This window comes from Phoenix dactylifera, unplaced genomic scaffold, assembly GCF_009389715.1.
Source record: "Phoenix dactylifera cultivar Barhee BC4 unplaced genomic scaffold, palm_55x_up_171113_PBpolish2nd_filt_p 001094F, whole genome shotgun sequence".
Classification (NCBI taxonomy): Eukaryota; Viridiplantae; Streptophyta; class Magnoliopsida; order Arecales; family Arecaceae; genus Phoenix; species Phoenix dactylifera.
Genome location: NW_024068441.1, coordinates 94,812 through 114,703, shown reverse-complemented (window position 1 = coordinate 114,703; position 19,892 = coordinate 94,812). Strand labels below are relative to the sequence as shown.

Below are 19,892 nucleotides of genomic sequence, written 5' to 3'. Positions count from 1 at the left end.
CTTTATAGCCTTTTAACTATTCATTCATATTTAAGCAAATATGATTTGAGAAAATATGACTTAAGAAAAATTATTTTAAAAAAATATGGCAAAAAACTCTCAGATAGCTATATAAGGCTCCTAAAAATAGGGTAGATCGACATCCGGAGCTAGCTCCATATGACTCTAATAGCGGGTAATAGTAATGGCTTATGACCCTATCAGCAAATAATAATAGTTGGCATATGATCCTGCCTGCGGATAATAGTAGTTGGTATACAACCTTACTAGCGGATAATAGCAATTGACATACGACCCTACCAACAAGTAATAGTAGTTGATATTTTGCCGATTACGACTCTATCACGCATAAAAGTAGTTGGTAGTTGACGACCCTGTCACGGAGAATTATTAAGAAGTATGATGTGGCAAACTAGAAATGATTTATGACTTTATGAAGTCAGCACGGTTTATGATTTTATTTATGCACCGGTAATCTTATTTATGTAATTTGTATGATTTATGCATATGCAAGAGCATGATTGATTTATGATTATATTATTATTATGAAATATCTTATTTTTTAACGGTAGTTATCTTTTCTAAATATTTATTGATGTATGTACAAACTTATGCTTGATCCGTTAAGATAGTGAAAGGTTTACTTATTGAGCTGTGTAGCTCATATCTCTTTTTATTTTTATTTTTTTAGACGAATATGGTCATTAAAAATGAACGATTGTGCAGGATTGAAGTTCATGCTAGCAAGTTTTGCGATTTTATAGGAGAATTTTAGTATTTTTAATTGACTATGAATTTGCAGTTGACAAATTATTGAATTTTGAGGTTGTGGACTTTGGGTATTTAAATTTGAATTTAGCCGCTTTGAACCCGCTCTTATTTACTTAATTAAAGACCACAAATTTGGATCATTTTGTTATATTTTATTTGAGATGGATTTGTATATATATTATGATCGTTTGCATCGTATTATCGTGGGTGGTACCCCTTCAATAATATGGTTATGTTATATCCCGGATTTGGGATGTACAAGTTTGGAGATCAAAACACTTTTAAGAGGGGAGAATGTGATGGCCGCCTGAGCCGGATCCACCCGATCGGCCCATGCTTGGCCCAATAGGCAAGCGATCCAGCAGCGAAAGACCCTAGGAGTCTTCCTCCTCTCGGACGTCTTCTGGAAGAAGTTGGGAGTCGTAGGGGCACTGGGACCCTAGGGCTCCTCTACGAAAGGTACTCCCCTTCCCTCTATGGCCTTCCACCAACGATGATCACACTTCTTTCTCTATCTTTTCTCGCTTCGAAATCATGGCATCTCGTACTTATTGTGCCCATTGAAAATTCGGGCTGTGGTTCTTGGCAGAGTGAAAGTAAGAGGCTCAATTCTCTCCCTTATCTTTCTCGGGATCTCTCTTTCTGATGGAGCCCATCTTCGTTGATAAATCCATCGGAATCAATGACCAAAAGAAACCCCTGTTCACGTCCCCTGTTTTCAATGTTTTTCTTTCTTTTTCCAACTGCCTCCGCTGTCGATGTTCGTCGCCGAGAGACTCGGCCTCTTCCTTGTGTTGGACCCCGACCTCCACCGGAGCTCGACCTCCAGCCGCCGACGAGCGGGCTGGGACATGAAATCCAAGCCAAGAACGCCTTTGTTTCGCCCCTATTTTTGGTCTTCTTCTCTCCCTTTCCCAGCCGCCGGCTGCTCTCCACTGCCCGCCACCGCCGCTCCTTGTCGGACCACCACCCACTTTCTTTCTTCTCTTCTTCTTATTGTTCTTCCTTGTTTTGCAAAGAAAGAGTACCATTAAACTAACTTGACTCGAACCATGCACACCCTAACCAAGAGTCGAGCTCATTTTTAGGAGAGTCAAAACGCAGATATAAGAGTAGTTGACGAAGTGGGGCTACTAGACAATATAGCCTATGATATATTATGGACAAACAAATGTATCATGGTTAAGTGGGATCTCCATAATGGTATTTGATTGTAGGAACGTTGGGCTGTGAAAGATTTATTCCGTTCGTTTTCTTTTCTTTTATTTTAAAAGATGAGGAGGGCTTAATCTCCATCTTCTTTCCTATACCATATCACCTCTTGAGGCCTGAGGCTTGTCAGAATCGATTCCCTCTCCTCTTCCTCAAGTGGCAAGGGGTGATGCAATCTGAACAAAATCTCGATGGTGCAGTAGGAGATATTTCAATGTTTGAGTTTGAATCCTCACAAATTTGTATTAGTGGCATCTACTCCTTCATTCCTATGAAAAAGAAAATAAAAAATGACAAGCTCCTAAAAAATATCCCAAACACTTCAATATATTATACGATTTCAAATAATGTCATATGAGGATAAATTTATTCATGTGAAACCTTCCAGGAAAGATGAACTTTATTACAACATGTATTCTCCCAATTCATAGTCATGGAAAACCACACTCCATTGTTTCCAATGGTTTATTCTAGATATTACTATTTATTCATGGCCTTTGGCATTTCAAGTGAAGTTGATTGAGTAGACTGGATTCGTATTTGGGTAAAACAGTCCAAAGTTTTGTTCTACGCCTGCTGATTTCTCATTCTCATTGAACATCTCAAATATGTAGGTCTCTAAAGCCTTTCCAGATCTCCTTGGAGTCCCTTGACCAACATGATTGATCAAATTCTGATTATATGTTTTTGCATTGCTGATGGTTGCTGCAGTACCACCAGCTGATGGCCAACCGCTCTCCGATACCACGATCACCCACACTAGACCCTCCTGCCTTCTCCAATGCTGCATAAACTGCATCAACTATGGCATCAAAGAGGTTCTGATATTTATATTGTCCATCTGTCACGACGGTCCCCGGGGAAGTAAACAAAGCATAGTCAAGCTTGATCTGGGTCGGGTTATTCACATAACTGAAGTAGGGGTATACATTTACCAGGAGTGGGGCTCCATTGCTGGCCAAAAATTTAACTATTGGGCTCAAGTATGTCAGTGCATCAGAAGCGAAAAACCCAGATGAGGGAGGAGATGAGTTCCCGCCGAGGACTGAAGTGGCGACTGAAGTTGAGACTTTGATTTGGTTTTGCAGACCGGCTGAGGAAAGAGCTGAATAGATGTTTCTCATGGCAGGGAGCACATACTGGGCTAGACTTCCAGGAATCACTTCATTGCCAACTGCAATGTATTTAAATGAAACACCAGAAGAATAGGCCTTCACATTTGTCTGGACCCAATTACTGGCTGCTGAAGCGCTAGAAGCTAATGATTGTAGAGAACTGTTTGGGACATCTAGGATGAGCTGGATGTTGGAACCCTTGAGGGCCTGGAGAGCAGCTTGGTTTGGATCGTAAAGCCTCATTGCCTTGATATTATTAGACTTGTACAGATTCACTACAGTACTTGGTTGAGGCAGATTGTTTCCTTGCATTCCATAACACACGCCAATGGATGTCACCCCTGAAATAATACAAGTTAGAATTCTTGCTTATGTGTTTGGAACGCAAAGAAGACTAGAATTTTAAGAGCAACTGCTCAGAGGGAGCCCAAGGTGTGGTCTAGGCCAAAAGAAAATTAGAAAAAATAGTCACTATTCTTATTCAATGACCGATGCATTTTTTTCAGTGGACTTCACTGTACTCTTTCCCAGTTTTCATTTAAAAAAAGATCGCACGCTTAGATTTCTTATGAAACCCAAGCAAAGTGACAAAAAAGTAGACAGCTATGAGAACGACAACCACAAATATGCCTAGCAGGAGGCAAGAGGTGAGTAGGACCGATGGCTTGGTCCAGGTCTCGGACACCGGAGCTGGTCCAAGCTGGACTTCCAGGTCTATACCACCCCTTACCCACCCAATCCTTAATTTCTTTCTACTTTTCAAACATAGACTGGACTAACGGAAGTAGTATGCAAAAGACTAGGCCTAACCATTTTGGAGGCTTAGTTGACAACTTCAACTTCATGTTCAAGTTTATTTAATCAAAACATCAAAAAAAATTTAAGCTGTGTTTTGAGCCACAATTAATAAAGAAGACGATCTCGTGCACCGTGCAAAAGTAAGTATAGGTTCTCAACTAATAAATCGGTTAATTTAGGCATCTCATAAGCCATATCTGAATATGTAGGAGAGAAAATGTCTTAAGCTCGGCCAAGATCGAACACCTCCTTAGGATGATGGAACGAGCTACCAAGGTCCGAACCCTAGATCTCTCACCACTATAGAGGGATGCCAACCAAGTGATGAGCTAAGGCTAGTTGATCCACAATGGTACCTGCTCGTGAGACACAACCAATAAATTGTGCTATGAGGCGTCGATCTCGAATTTCCACAATATATTATGGACTGTCCATTTATTTTGATTAACGGTCAAACTGCGAAGTTTGGGATCACAGACACACCCACACAAACACACACACGCACGAGAGAGAGAGAGAGAGAGAGAGAGAGAGTACTTGTTGGGATTGCTATGAGGAGTCCAAGAAGTAACGCAATGGCAGCCCTGGAACCATTGCTTCGGTTTGCCATGGAGAATAGTTCTAATGGAGATCTATGTGTAGAATGACTTGATACATGTATTCTTCACCTCCTTATATAGAGGTTATGGGACAAGATCTACTGCCTTTGGTCTACGTCCTCCTGGAAATTTTGTTCCCGGATAGGACTGGCGTGATCGTGTCATCATGGTATGCGGCGATTGGGTCAAGGTCCACCACCAATCTGTCCACCTTCAATGGCTGGTTCTGTTGAGCCCTAGATTTCTCTTGGGAACCATCTCATATTTCGTGTGGAATTGTCCTACTTATCTTTCATATTCACACATTTTTTCTCTTGTTTCATGGATCCAAGATTTTAAGTTTGTTTTATTTGAGGACCAAATTAAATGATCCTTTGTCCCCTACTGCATCCTTATCTTATCTCGTTGATGCTCCACATGCTGGACGGATACAATTCACTAGACCAAATTCATACCTAGGATCACAAATAATCCAAAATTCAAAATTTACAATACTTGTGCAACTTATAAAAATCTCAAATTAAGTAGCTTGATGGAAATGCATGTAGAAAAAATGGACACAATTCAGGTTCCGAAGTTGCATACAACCAAATTCCCACATAAAACGAGTGTGGGAGAGGGAATTGTGGGCTAGTACTTTGTGGAGTATAATTGTATAAACCTAGCTTGGTGTGAAAGTAGGCGTAGGCATTTAGTCGTTTTCTAAGGATATAGATTGAATGCGGAACATAGCTAGACAAGCACGTAAGTTCATTATACATTGCATTTTTCTTCCACAAACCTTGCTTGACCGGTTGTTTATACGCGTGCAATAAACTATTAATGCAGCAGCCCCAGGTGGACATTAGCTGAAATACTTTTCAAGGGTGAAGCTGATTTTTCAACTTCAGAATTTGGAAATTTGCTTGCTAAGCAACTGGTCGATGGTGATAGATTGCCTTCAACATGACAATGACACACAGATATGATCCTCGGGATGAAATTTTCCAAACCATATTCCATCTAGATGGCGGAGAATGACCAAAGTGTGATCAAAAGCTCATGTGACATCATTTCGTTCAAGCAAATTCAGCACCTACCATTGGGGAATGTTGCTCAAGTTTTTCCTGCACAATTTCAAGTTAAAATTAAAAATACAAGTGTTCGGGAACCATTCATGATTCAAGAGAGATTGTTGTTGTAATAGCCCTGCACTTAACTAAACCCTGACTCGACCCCGACTCAGTTGAGTAGGTCGAGTCAACCCAATAGCGAGACTCTGTAAAAATTCAGAACCTTATCCAAAAAGACCAACTATAAGATACTATTTGGATTTTTTTGATCCTAATAAGTATCCAAGATCTACTAAGTAGATATCTTATGTGGGACTAAATATATACCTGCATGAAACGTCGCATCCTCCTCCTTTTAAGCTTCAACATCCTCGCCAAATTAAGGATCCAAATCCACGCAAATATAATTATAAGCACCATGATCGACATGTGGTTAGCCCCAATGGGCCTGTGTCCCCTAGTCCACGATGATCTGAGAAAGAAGAAATAGTGCTGAAGATTCAAAAACTAATGATGTCTTACCAATTTAAGTCCGATGATCTCACCATGAGATCCCGACCGATGAGGGCTGTCCAACGAAGGGTAAGGTCGGTGAGGGTGGAGGCACTGGTCCTTGGCTTTGGCAAGGCTTTTCTGTGGCCATGGCAAGCCCAGTGATAGGGCACAACGGACAACAATAAAAGCTCCAAATAAACAAGAGAAAGAGAGAATAGAAGAGAGCAAGAGAGAAGAGAGAGCTTGCATGTGGTGTCTCAAATAGCGTGGGTTCAGATTTCTTAACCTTTAAGGACTTTTGCTACTATTATACCACCATTTGAAGATGGATAAGGAAGTATAGCACTAGCCTATAATAGAAGGGTGTACTAGTACTGGGCTACGGTAGTTCTGGATTCCAATAGAGGTATAGCACTCGGCTATGATAGGAGTGTAGTGTTAGACAACTGTGGCAAAACGCTAAGTTACGCTTCTTCAATAAAATGTAGATTAAAGCTAAGATAAAAGATAAATGTTCATTAGATTGATTCTCGAAGAGTCCCTTAGTGGAGATTATAATCAAATATTTATACTAATTACTAAATAACTATAATACAACCACTAATTTCTGTAGCTTCTCATCCACCACGATCCACTATTTAGTGATTTGTCCTCATAATCCCATATGTTATATAAGGGCAAACTAGACCACGAACCATGCCCTTTGGCCTATGATCCGAATCATCATATCAAGGTTAACTATGGCTGAACCTCAATCCTTTGGCCTACCTAATCAGATTATGTCTGGACCCCACCTCTTCAGCCTATGATTCCACACTTGGCCAAACTTTGCCTAGCCCTGCAAGAGTCATATGATTCTTATTTGTTTTATTTATATCAAAATTTGATCCACATGACACCTATTCTCGACCGCCAACTAGATTGTTACAATATAGCATAAATAACAGCCAATCTAAACCACAACAAATACTCAAAATTTCTGTAGTAGTATTATTTTAATTTCAGGTTACATGATGAAATTTTTTTCATCCAACTTTAATTCAAGTAACATAACTTATTTTAGCAAAGAATTTGCATTACATATTGTTTTTTTTGGTACATCGACAGCTCACACACAACGGGTATGAGTAAGCCCAAAGCATTAGATAGTAAAAGAAAATGCAAAGGAGACAGAACAGAAGTGTGGGTCTTCCAGATAAACTCGCTGGAGTGATGTGCCGTATAGGATGTCACTCAGTTCGCAGCATTGTTGGCCTCTCTGAAGACATGGGAAGCCCGACAAGCGTCGCCTTTGCCTAAGAGTCGGCGAATATCGTAGAGCAGCCGCATCCCCCTAAGGGCACTTTCGGTACCCTGAATCCCCCGGATCACCGTAGCAGAATCTCCCTCAAGGATAATACGGTCTTCTCCCAGCCTCCGTCTCGCATAGTAGATACCCTCCCAAGCAGCTCTGACCTCGGCACTAGCAACAGATTGATCGAAGATATGCTAACCCCCAGCCACCTCGATCTGGCCTGCTGATCCGTAATGACAAAGCCAATGCCGCAACTGCCATTCTCCTTAACACTGCTATCGAAATTTACTTTAAGAAAAACAGGGGATGGGGGCTCCCAGGATACAATCATAAATCTGGACATTGCTAGAGTAGAATGAGAGCCCCAGTTTTTCCTAGTCAACCTAAGGAATGATAATGCAATAATATCAAGAATCTCCGCCGCATGAAGTAGGGCCATGTCCGCCACCACTATGAGGTGCGCACCTCGATCCTCAAATACTCAAGCATTATCCCTATCTAGCCAGCAGTGGTAAGCTAGGTAGGACACTCGAATCCCCTAATTACGTATTGTTTAAAAAAATCAAAAATAAGAAATTGTTCATTCTCTTAGACCATTTATTTATGATGACAACAATGCATACTATTTAACAATAATTATTTCTCATCTTTTAAGTAAAGCTGATTAGGCAGATAGAAAGCTTTATTTGGGTGACATAGCCCAAAGTATTTTTCGACTTCTTGATAATTTGGGGTCATCGCTTGTTTTATTGTTGGTGGTGCATGTATCGATAATTCCCTTCTCCTCGGTCGTAGGTCGAAGCCGCTGATCCCAATGCCACGGCATCGGTAGATGCTGGCGTTGGAGGACTTTGAATTGGAAGAGATCGGAGTCGACAGCAAAACTAGATGGCTGCTGCCGGCGTTAGAAGAGGACTTTCTCGAGTTCGAGGATTTCGCAGAGTGCAAGGTCCCTTGCATTGCACCTGTCTTCTCTTCGCCTGTACGCAACATGGAAGGCTCGAGAAAATCCAACTCAAACTCAAATCTCTTGATTATTTTCCTTTCTTTTATTTGGACCGAACTGGTCAACCTGGGAATGGGACAGGTTGCTGGTTTACGGTCCCGTCCGAATTTAATTTCTGGATCTCTTAGCTATCTCCAGACCAACATGTTCAATCAATTTCTAATTGTATATACTTGTTGATTGCTGTTGGACCAACCGATGATCCACCGCTATCTATACCACAATCACTATACATTTGACCCTCTCATCTTCTCCAATGTAGAGTAAACTGCAACAACTATGGCATCAAAGAGATATTTGATGGCTTAACTATCCATCAAGTATGACAATTATCAGGGAAGTATACAAGGCGCGCACATTCAATCTTGATATGGATTGGGTCCTCAATGTAACTAAGGGTACACAATTACTAGAAATGTTGCCCCATTTCTAGCCAAGAATTGAATAATTGGTCCCAAAGACATCAATGCATTATAAGAGTAAGCACCAATTGAGGGAGGATATGATTCCCCAAGGACCCCTTGAGAAACTGATGTTGAGACCTTGACTTGGTTTAGGCCAGCAGAAGATAGACTATGGTGAATGTTATTCATGATAGGAAGCACAATTAAACCGGGACAAATCACCAGGAATCACTTCATTGTTGATCATGATATATCCAAATAAATGTCAGGGAAATACAAGGAAATAGGCCTTCATGCTGCTTTAGACCAAATTACTTGCTACTGAAGGTTTGGAAGCTAATTTTCAAAGTACTCCTTGGGGACGTCTTGGATGAGCTTGGATCCTCTTAGGGCCTATTTGGAAAATCTAATAAAATTGTGCTAGAATTTTTGTTAGATTCATGGATTAAGCAATCTATTTAAATAGAGCTCATATCAACCTAATACTTCCTTCAACCCAAATCCCATAGGAGGACAAAACGATCTCTATGGGTCTATTTTTCTCTTCCTACAGACCAACAGTCCCATAAACGGATTTAGACTAAGACTAGGATGGGTTTTTAGAAGAATACAGGTTGAGCAGATCAACAGGCCTGGTTCTTGTCTTAAAGGGTCCGAAGAGCAACTAGGTTTAGGGCATAGCAACTCATTTGTCCAAATTTCTTAGATTTGTAGAGAGCCGCTGCCTCACAAGGCATAGGCTGTTGGTAATCGTTCCATAACAAACGCCAATGGATTCCAAACCTGAAATAAAAAAGTTAATTCCTTAGCAGCCTATGTTTGGAACAAAACGCAAACAATGAATACCTCCTCCTATCTTGGTTTCACTGTCTGGTCATGTAGCACTTTGTCTTTTGGTCCAATTTTTCGTAAAAATTTAAGTTCCTGACAGGATTGTCTTAAAGATAGAATGAGACTGTTGAGTCAAGGTCCAACTACCAATCTGTCATAACTACAAAGACTGGTCCTATATAGCTAGTTGGAACGAAAGCCTTATTTGATGGGGAATGGCCCTACTTTTCTCAATTTGTATCCCCAAAATTTTGTTAACGCAGTGTAATTCGATTATGGAATAAACTTTGTACGATGGCTAACTTTAAAAGTTGAAACTTAATTGAAAAATTAGGTTTTGTACCCAGCCGCATTGTTATCTCACCTTAATTATGCTCCTTGAGTATAAATAAGAATTTAAGATTTTACCAAATGAGGATTAACGAGCTTTTACAAAAGAAAACCGAGAACTTACATCACCCAATTAACTTCAGCTATCCTCCCTAAGCTTAAAAGAAAGTCCTCCATCTTATAACAACATAATGAGAGGGAAAAGGAAAAAAATTGGTAGTATTTAAGATTGTCATTTAATTAGTAAAATAGATACTGACATAAATATTTGGGACCAAAACATTTCACAGTACTTATAAGTTGACATAAACAATTTTTTGGGCTAATGGGCCAGCCTGAGAGGCCTGGCCCATCTTCCCTTCGATCATGGTCGACCATGATCAGCCGACCGATCATGAGAGATGGAGAAGAAACACCCAACTCTCGATTGTGCCAACGACACCGAGCAACTCGGGGAAATCCAACTACCAACCGAGTGAGATTAGGGACTTAGTTCTCCATCTCCTCTGTTGAATCCATCACTTTTTCCTTGAAGAAAGCCGTTGGATTCAAGCTGCTCTTCTTGAGCTTCTCCCTCGATTCTTCGCCGAGAAGGGCTACCAAACCGCCTCACTAGACCGAGGTAAGTGTTCCTTGTCTTCTTCCTCCTTGTTTACTAGTTTGGTGGCTATTGCTGTCATAGATTTAGGCTGACGAGTAGCTAGATTTTATCCGAAACAAGGCACCCCTATTTCGGTCATCTTCCACCAAGCATTGTCGTCGTCGACTGCCGATATTGGCTAGGGTTGCGGCAACCTGTGGCCACCGTCAGGTGAGCCGCTGGGCCACCGAGGAAGGGAGGAAGAGAAGGGCCAAGCCATTCATTCTTTCCTCTTTTCTCTTTCCTGTTTCCTTCCATCCGGCCAACCTCTGTAGTCATTGATGTCTCTGGGCCGGCCATCATCACTGGGCTGCCATCCATGGGCTCCTCCATGGCGGGTTGAGAGGGAGAGGGGGGAGATGTCTCCCTATTTGAGAAAAGGAGAAGGCTTTCTCCTCTCTCTCTTCCTTATCTCTTTCTCTCTCCTCTCTCAAACCTTTCTCTCTCTTCCCTCTAATGGCCTGAAGAGATGTGGATGACGAGTCACGAGATGCAATGGTAGACCCTTGGTGAACCCCAATAGAAGGTTCTATGTAGTAAATTTTTAGTTATGGTTTTTACTTTAATAATGAATTTGGTACTTTAGGAGAATGATTTGCAAGACAAGGGAACAACTGAGCAGGGTTTTGACACCACGGTTTATAAAAAAAGTATGGATTGTGTGAGAAGTTGAGGTGTAGATCAGTAGCATTGTAGCTGTGTTGGATTGCAGTAGAGCTAAGAATCCCTGTACTAGGTTACCAATATAAATGTATACATGCTTATTGATTTGTACTACAGGATTGGCATTGTGTGATTTACGTTAATCGATTTAATTTGGTTGTGATGGTATGTTTTATATGATTTTCAGTACTAATATACTTGCATGATAGTATATGCATCATATATTAAAAATATGAATATGCGAACAATATTATCTTGAATTTGACGGAAATGCGTTATGTAAGTGGAAATTGATTTGACAAGTGTATCTTGTAAATCAGAAAGATAAGATATGGTTTAGACTAATCTTATCATAGGATAGCCTCCACGAGCTTATGCGTGGGATAGTCTCCACGGGCTTATACATGGAATAGTGTCTATTGGCTTACGCATGGGATAGCCTCCACGGCCTTATGCGTGGGATAGCGTTTAGGGGTTCACGCATGAGATAGCCTCCACGAGCTTACACATAAGATTTTTTCAGTCTTGGACTCGGTTTTGATCTTCGTTAGTCCAAAGTCGAGAAAATATTATTAAGAAATCTAGAAATCAAGTTAGTGAGAAACGGATGATATGATATAATAACTTATTGTTGAACAATTGGTTAAATGATTGGGCATAGGAGCACCTTTGTCTGATTTTTGGAGCTTGGTTTCTGTTTCCTCACTCTCCTCTTGTGCTTTGAATACTGTCATTTGCTAGCTGCTCATTCATAAGAGCGGACCATCTAGGGTAAATTCTACCTTTTTTTTTTTTCTCTTTTCAATAAATTTCTAAGTGGCCTTTTCAGCATCCCTTATCCTAATAATAATAATAATAATAATAATAATAATAATAATAATAATAATAATAAAATAATGTTGTTCTGGACCCAATCATTTGCTGCTGAAGTATCCGAGGCTAATCTTTGGAGGTCATGTTTGGGGAAATCTAGGATGAGTTGAATGTTAGAGCCCCTAAGGGCCTGCAATGCATCTGGGTCAGGACCAAAGAGCCTCATTTGCCCAATGTTATTAGATTTGTAAAGAGCCACTACATCACTAGCTAGGTTGGGGTAGCTTGTCACCATTTCTCCCATAACAAACACCATTGGATCGCACACCTGAAACGAAGAAAAATAGTGCTCTCTAGTAAAGGATGTTTGGGACAAACATCAAGCAAAGAATATGCACGCGCAAACACGCGCGCGCGCACACACAGAGAGAGAGAGAGAGAGAGAGAGAGAGAGCCTGCTGTGATTTCTGCAAGGAGTAATCCAATTGCTGCCATGGACATAATGCTTAGCCTTGCCATAGCTCTAATAGAGATTTACCAGTTAGAATTGCTTAGTCATGTCATGCATGTAGAAATAGCAACCTTATTTACAGAGAGGTTTCGGGTCAAGCTCTAACTCTTTTGGTCTAATTTTCTAACAGAAATTTGAGTACCCTGATAGGACTGCCTAAGATGTGGCATGAGAGTGCTGGGTCAGGGTCCAACCATGAATCTGTCCGTTTAGTAAGCGAGACTTCTCCTGTCAGTGATCCAAACTTTTGTTTGGAATGAGGGCCCTGCTTCGTGTGGAATATCTATACTTTTCTTTGCGTTAAGAAGTTTTTCCTTGCCATCTTCTTAAGGTATTCCAAAAAGGAATTGTATTTGTATGATGACAACGTTTTTTTTTCTTTTATTTGTTGATGTAAACGGGTGGATGAAACCATCCGTTTATTTATTTAAAAGGGGAATGTTCAAAGCAGTGAAAGAGGAAGAGTCCTAAAAAGAAGTGACAAATGACTCTATAATGTTTAGAGTAAAATCCACTAACTCTTGTTTCAGCACCGAGGGGTTGTTGGGTGCAACAGTGTTGAACGCCCTTCCTAGTACTCCATGATTTTAAACTTTCTCAGTTGTTTTCCCTTCGCTCAGCTACGCTTCAACTCTATGGCCCTTGAGTCCCAAAGATTGTGTCTCTTCTGGCCGTGTCTTCTAAACCTCTGAACCTCGTCATTCCTTCTCTTTTCCTTCACTATATCTCAGATCGTCATCGTGGCGCTGATCTATCCACTTCTCTCGTTCCTCTGATGCTACGAAACAAATGTTCCACGTTCTCCTCCTCCGTGCAGCAGAAACAAATGTTCCACGTTCTCCTCCTCCGTGCAACACAGCAGGCAGGACGGCGGAGCTAGAAAATTTCTTCTTTTCAAGTTATCAGCTGTGAGCACCTTGTTGTTAAACACAAGCTAATGAAAAATTTTGACTTTTACTGGTACTGGCATCTTCCAATTTAATCGAGCGACTCGCCCATGGTAAAAATTGGTAGCTGCATTTGACCATGAATTTGTTTCCGCCACTCCACTTCCATTCTATGGTATCCGGTTCAGGTGCTGCGTTGATGGTCGATATTAAGTTCAATCGAACCTGCAATTCTTTAGTACCTCATGAGCTTAAGGGCGCATGAAATAGTCCTCTGTAATCTTGCGATGTTTGGTAGCCCAACAATGCTGCAAATCTGTTGGAGATGAAGTCTAGTAGCCTTATCGCAATTAGCGAGCTCGTTTCAAAATTCAGTTTCAGCCCAGTGAGCAGCTCAAAGGAGTATAAAACAAAGTTTTCAGAGCCTGCTGTTCGTTTGCATCACGCAATATTATGGTGTCATCATCGTATTGAAGGCAGGTGATCTCTCATGTTTTTCCCGGCAGCTGATGCCTTCTTTTCTCCATCAAGTACGTATGGTTCTGGCTAGCCTACTGCAGTGTATCCATATCATTTTTCTAAATGAAATATGTGATGGGTCTACCAATCGGGAATTTGGAAAAAAAAGAATAAAAATTTTGGAAATATTTAGCAGTAGTTTATAAAGATTCAGGTAAAATTAATTTTTTTGAGTGCCATGTTATGTTCTTGTTGGACATATATAAGCAACCACATTTGGTGTGAGCTCTGTGTCCAATTCATGCCGGTGTAAATATTAAGGGGGTGTCGCATGTGGTTCATGTAACATGTGTAACAACCCAGGATCTCACCCAAAATGGCTAGCCGAAAGTTATTATTTGAGTTCCTTGATCCTGTATAAGTACCCAAGATCTACCCAGCAAATAACCGATGTGGGACTAAACACACGCCCGCACGGATCCTCACATACTCCCCCCATTCAAAGCCCTGACGTCCTCATCAGGCTAAGGGTTCAAATCCATTCAAATCTAATCACAAGCACCACGATCAATCCGTGGTCAGCCCAATAGATCCGTGCAGCAGTGTCTCCTAGTCCACATAGATTATAGGCGAGGTCCGCTCTAATACCATTGGTAACAACCCAAGATGTCACCCAAAATGGCTAGCCGAAAGTTATTATTTGGGTTTCTTGATCCTGTATAAGTACCCAAGATCTACTTAGCAAATAACCGATGGGAACTAAACATACACCTGCACGGGTCCTCACATACTCCCCCCGTTCAAGCCCTGACGTCTTCGTCAGGCTAAGGATTCAAATCTATTCAAATCTAATCACAAGCACCACGAACAGTCCGTGGTCAGCCCCAATGGAGCCGTGCTGCAGTGTCCCCTACTCCACATAGATTATGAGCCGGGTCCGCTCTGATACCATTTGTAACAACCCAGGATCTCATCCAAAATGGCTAGCCGGAAAGTATTATTTGGGTTCCTTGATCCTGTATAAGTACTCAAGATCTACCAAGCAAATAACCGATGTGGGACTAAACACATGCCCGCACAGGTCCTCACAACATGTAAGCGATCTCTGCCTATACACTCATGTACAACTTGTTTTTATACTTTTTTTTTCCTTATGTTTTAGTTTTTTCAATAAAATATTTGAGATGAGCTTGGGTGGGTGGGGGGCGGGGTAAAGAAGCGTTTTCATGTTGTAAGATGTGGTTGAACGAATTACTTTGCAAAGTTGAATATTAACCTCAAAAAAAAAAAAAAAGGTGAACGTTTAAATTGTCATCAACCCTGTGGAATAAGCACTAAGAAAGAATAGGAAGAAAACATGCGACAACATGATTTTATTTATCAAACTGCTATTCAACTAACATGATTTTTTTTGTGTCATGGAATTTTTCCAAGTATATGTAGTATGAAAGAGAAAAAAAAAAAACAAACCGTCCATTCCATTCCTTACAATGATCTATTTTAGATAGTATTTTTACTCTATGGAAAATTATTTTTGTTGTAACCCTCTATTATCTTTTAACTCAAGTTGATTAATTTTCTGGGTGGCCTTTTTCAGCCACCCTTATCCTCAAAAAAAAAAAAAGAAAAGAAAAAAAGAAAAAACTAAAGTTGATTAGGTTGATAGATTGCGTATTTGGATGGAATAGCCTGCTTTGTTCTATCCCTTGCGGCTTTTGGTTCTCGTTGATATAGCAAGTATGTAAGTTTCTATAGCCCTTCCAGATCTCTTAGATGTCCTTCGACCAACATGACTAATCAAATTCTAATTACATGTCCTCGCATTATCAATTGATGCATGTTGCAGTACCACCTGTCCATGGCCAACTTCTCTCTGATACTACAACTTCCACATTAGAACCTCCTACCTTCTCTAACAATTAGTAAGCTTCATCAGCAATTGCATCAAAGAGGTTTTGATATCGAAATTGCCCATCTTGTACGATGGTTTGGGAAGTGGGAATCCATTGTTGGCCAAAAAATTGACAATTGGTCCTAAGTACTTTGATGCATCAGAAGAGAATGCATCAGCTGAAGGAGGATAAGATGCCCTAAGGAAATGAATGTATCACCTCATTACCGACTGCGATGTATCAAAATGAAACATCTAGATAGGGCTTTGTGTTACTTCAAACCTAGTGATTGTTGTTGAAGCATCAGATGAGCTTTGGAGATCATCGATAGGGTCGTCTACTATTAGTTGAATGTTGGAACCACCAAGGGCTTGATGAGCAGCTGTATATGGTTCATAGATTCTTATTTGTGCAACATTGTTAGATTTGTAAAGATCAACTACCTCTTCCATAACAAACACCAATGGAATGCACGCCCAAAGCAAGTAATTGCTAACGGTAGTAGATCTGCAATAAAATTCACACAATGTACATGTCTTTAACTATTAAGTTGCTTAAGTTAGGCCAACATAATATAGATTGGTGGTAAGAAGCTTGTATTAGATCAAAGGAATCAAGTCAAAATTTAAAACTTGATGCACTTAAATTGTGAGGACCATGCGGGCATCCGATTAGTTTCACATTAGTTATGCACTAGGTAGATCTTGGTACAGGGCCAAAAAATGTAAATAATACCTTCTGGATAGGGCTTTGTGTTACTTCAGCCCTAGTGATTGCTGTTGAAGCATCAGATGCTGAGCTTTGGAGATCATTAGGGTTGTCTACTATAAGTTGAATGTTGGAACCACCAAGGGCTTGATGAGTAGCCGTATATGGTTCATAGATTCTCATTTGTGCAACATTGTTAGATTTATAAAGATCAACTACCTCTTCCATAACAAATACAAATGGAATGCATGCCCAAAGCAAGTAATTGCTCACGGTAGTATATCTGCAATAAAATTCACACAATGTACATGTCTTTAACTATCAAGTTGCTTAAGTTATGCCAACATAACATAGATTGGTTGGAAGAAGTTTGGATTAGATCAAAGAAATCGAGTCAAAACTTAATACTTGATGCACTTAAATTGTGAGGACCATGCGGGCGTCCGATTTGTTTCACATTAGTTATGCACTAGGTAGATCTTGGTACAACGCCAAAAAAATGCAAATAATACCTTCTGGTTAGTCTTTTTGGATGAGATCTTGGATTACTAGAAATCGTATCAGAGTAGACTGGGCCGAAGGTCTATGTATATCAAGGGATATTGCAGCATGGATCCATTAGAGCTGACTATGGATCGATCGTAATGCTTATAATTACAGGGAGATAGCTACACCTACTTGTATTAGCTTATATAGGATTTTGACATGATCAACTACCAATATTAATCCAAATTGGTTGATTTCTACATGCATGTTTGACACAATGATTGTTTTTTGGATAAAATCAGGTTGGTTACAGTCTTACAGGTCTCATAGAAGTTGACGGTATCTGATTGTTCATATTTTATTTTGATAACTATGATGTTAGGAAGTCCAGCAGAAATCAGGATGAAGATGGGATCGAACCCAACTCACTGGTATCCAACACTTGAAGACTGTGACAAATAACCAGCTACGAGTGCAATGGTTGCAAGCAAGAATAGTTATGATATTTATGAGAATCTACCAAGAAATTGGAAAAAGGGTTGAGTTGCTAAAGAAAAATAAGGAAAAATGGTTACCGAAATTCTTGTCTCATTTTTATTGGCACAATCTTTTTTAACGAAATTCATCACACATATATAAAAAGCTGAACCATCCAAGGTGACAGGAGTGCTCATAAACTGTGAAGTTTAGCAATTATAGTTAAACAAAGTAAACTAATAAGTTAGGTAAACTAACATATATTAGCTTTGTACAAAAGGTTCTCTAGTGCTGCAATTAAGCTAGCTATTCATAAGCAGTTTGTGCTCGCTGGTATCCAAGTACAGCTAATAAATAGATGAGATCGAGCAGTAGTTAGGGCAATTGTAGTTTGTGTAAGTGCTCTGAATAGGAGTCTCCTTTGCTGAAGTGGCCTCAGCTTCTCCTAGGCCAAAGTTATTTCGAGCAAAATTTTCTTTATCTGCCATTTCGAAGTTTAATTTCGACTCTGATTCGAACCATCAAACATCCAAAATGGACTTTTACTATACCAATTAAGATTAGATGCCCAATTACAGGCCAACTAATATACCAGAAAAAAAAAAGCACTACCTTCGAAAACAGGTTCATCAAGAAAATGGAAGTACATAAAGACAAAGTAAAAAAAATAATTGTAATTTGAGTTTGTATCAGGATTTGTAAATGGATTTGTCGAGCATCTCCTCTAATATTTCATTTTTGTAGCAAATCCAACATCAAAAAAACCACTCTAAATGCCGAAAATTTCTTGGCGATATCAATGCAACCATTAGATTACCCAAGGAAATTTTGTGATTTTGTGTAGAGAACCTCATTTTTTCCCTCAAGCAACTTGAGCAATGTTACAACATAGAGACTCTCGACTACACATTTCCAAAGTGAAAATAGTACATCATCCATCACCTCTGATGGTTTATTTGATATAATATATATATATATATATATATATATATATATATATATATATATATATATATATATATATATATATATATATATATATATATATATATATATATATATATATATAATTCTTATAACGGTCAACCTCTCTCATCTTTAACCAAAGTTGATTGGGTAGACCGGAGCCTTGTTGGGGTTGAATAGCCCAAAGTTATTCTCAATCCCTGGTGGCTTCTTCTGATTCTCATTGAACATGGCAAATATGTATGCCTCGATAGCTTTTCCAGGCCTTTTTGGTGTCCCTTGCCTGACATGATTTATCAAATTCTGATTATATGTCTTTGCATTATCCATTGTTGCTGCAGTACCTCCAGCCGATGGCCAACCGCTCTCTGACACTACGACCGGGATATTAGATCCTTCCATCTTCTCCAGTGCCGAGTAAATTGCATCAACTAATGCATCGAAGAGGTTCTGATAGCCATATGGCGGATCGGATACGACTGTTCCCCGTGATGTAAACAACGCATATTCTATCTTGATATCTTTCATGTCACCAATATAACTGAAGTAGGGATACACATTCACTAGGAGTGGGGATCCATTGCTAGCCAAAAATTTAACAATTGGTCCTAAGTACCTTGATGCATCAGAAGAGAATGTACCATTAGAAGGAGGATATGATTTCCCAAGGACCCCTTGAGAAACTGAAGTCGAGACTTTAATTTGGTTTTGTAAACCACTAGCAGATAGAGCAGCATGGATGTTATTCATGGCAGGCAGCACATACTGAGCAAAATTTCCGGGGATCACTTCATTGCCTACTGCAATATATCGAAATGAAACATCTGGTAAATAGGACTTCACGTTGTTTTGGATCCAATTACGTGCTGCTGAAGTGTCAGAGGCTAATCTTTGGAGATCTTCTTTTGGGACATCTAGGATGAGTTCAATGTTGGATCCCTTAAGGGCTTTGAGTACATCTGCATTAGGACCATAAATCCTCATTTGTCCAATTCTCTTAGATTTGTAGAGTTCCACTACCTCACTAGGTTGGGGTAGGTTGTTCCCAACCATTCCATAACAAACGCCAATGGATTGCACACCTGAAACAAAGCCAGTTAGTGCCTTTTAGTCACATATGTTTGACGCAAATATCAAGCAACTAGAAACACACACACACACACACACACAGAGAGAGAGAGAACCTGTTGGGATTGTTATAACGATTCCAAGGAGTAATGCAGTAGCAAACTTGGAAACCATGCTCAGGTTTGCCATGGCTCCTAACAGGGACTTACCACTGGAATACCTTAGATATGAAATGCTTGAGGGAGCTTTCACCTCCTCATATGGAGTCTCCGGGGTCTAGCTCCAAGTCTTTTGCTCTATTTTTTATCCACACATTGAGTTCCCTGAAAGGACGGGCATAGGACCGTTGGGTCAACGTCCAACCCTTAATTTATCAGTCCATGTATCAAGACTAGTCCTTTTCCAGTTCAGAATG

General features: G+C 40.0%; 1 protein-coding gene and 2 pseudogenes across 2 annotated transcripts; all 3 read right to left on the bottom strand.

Moving 5' to 3' along the window:
- Window positions 1-2,321: 2,321 nt before the first annotated feature.
- Window positions 2,322-4,589, bottom strand: LOC103722838 (annotated as a pseudogene). Its single transcript, XR_005509539.1, has 2 exons — window positions 4,434-4,589; window positions 2,322-3,439 (listed from the first exon to the last, which is right to left on the bottom strand). The product of XR_005509539.1 is annotated as a glucan endo-1,3-beta-glucosidase-like (transcript).
- A 10,594-nt stretch (window positions 4,590-15,183) lies between these two features.
- Window positions 15,184-18,382, bottom strand: LOC120107963 (annotated as a pseudogene).
- On the bottom strand, window positions 18,201-19,837 carry LOC103722837 (glucan endo-1,3-beta-glucosidase-like). Its single transcript, XM_008813532.4, has 2 exons — window positions 19,594-19,837; window positions 18,201-19,491 (listed from the first exon to the last, which is right to left on the bottom strand). The coding sequence occupies exons 1-2, from the start codon at window positions 19,664-19,666 to the stop codon at window positions 18,542-18,544; spliced, it is 1,023 nt and encodes a 340-aa protein (XP_008811754.2). The 5' UTR covers window positions 19,667-19,837; the 3' UTR covers window positions 18,201-18,541.
- Between the last annotated feature and the right edge of the window lie 55 nt (window positions 19,838-19,892).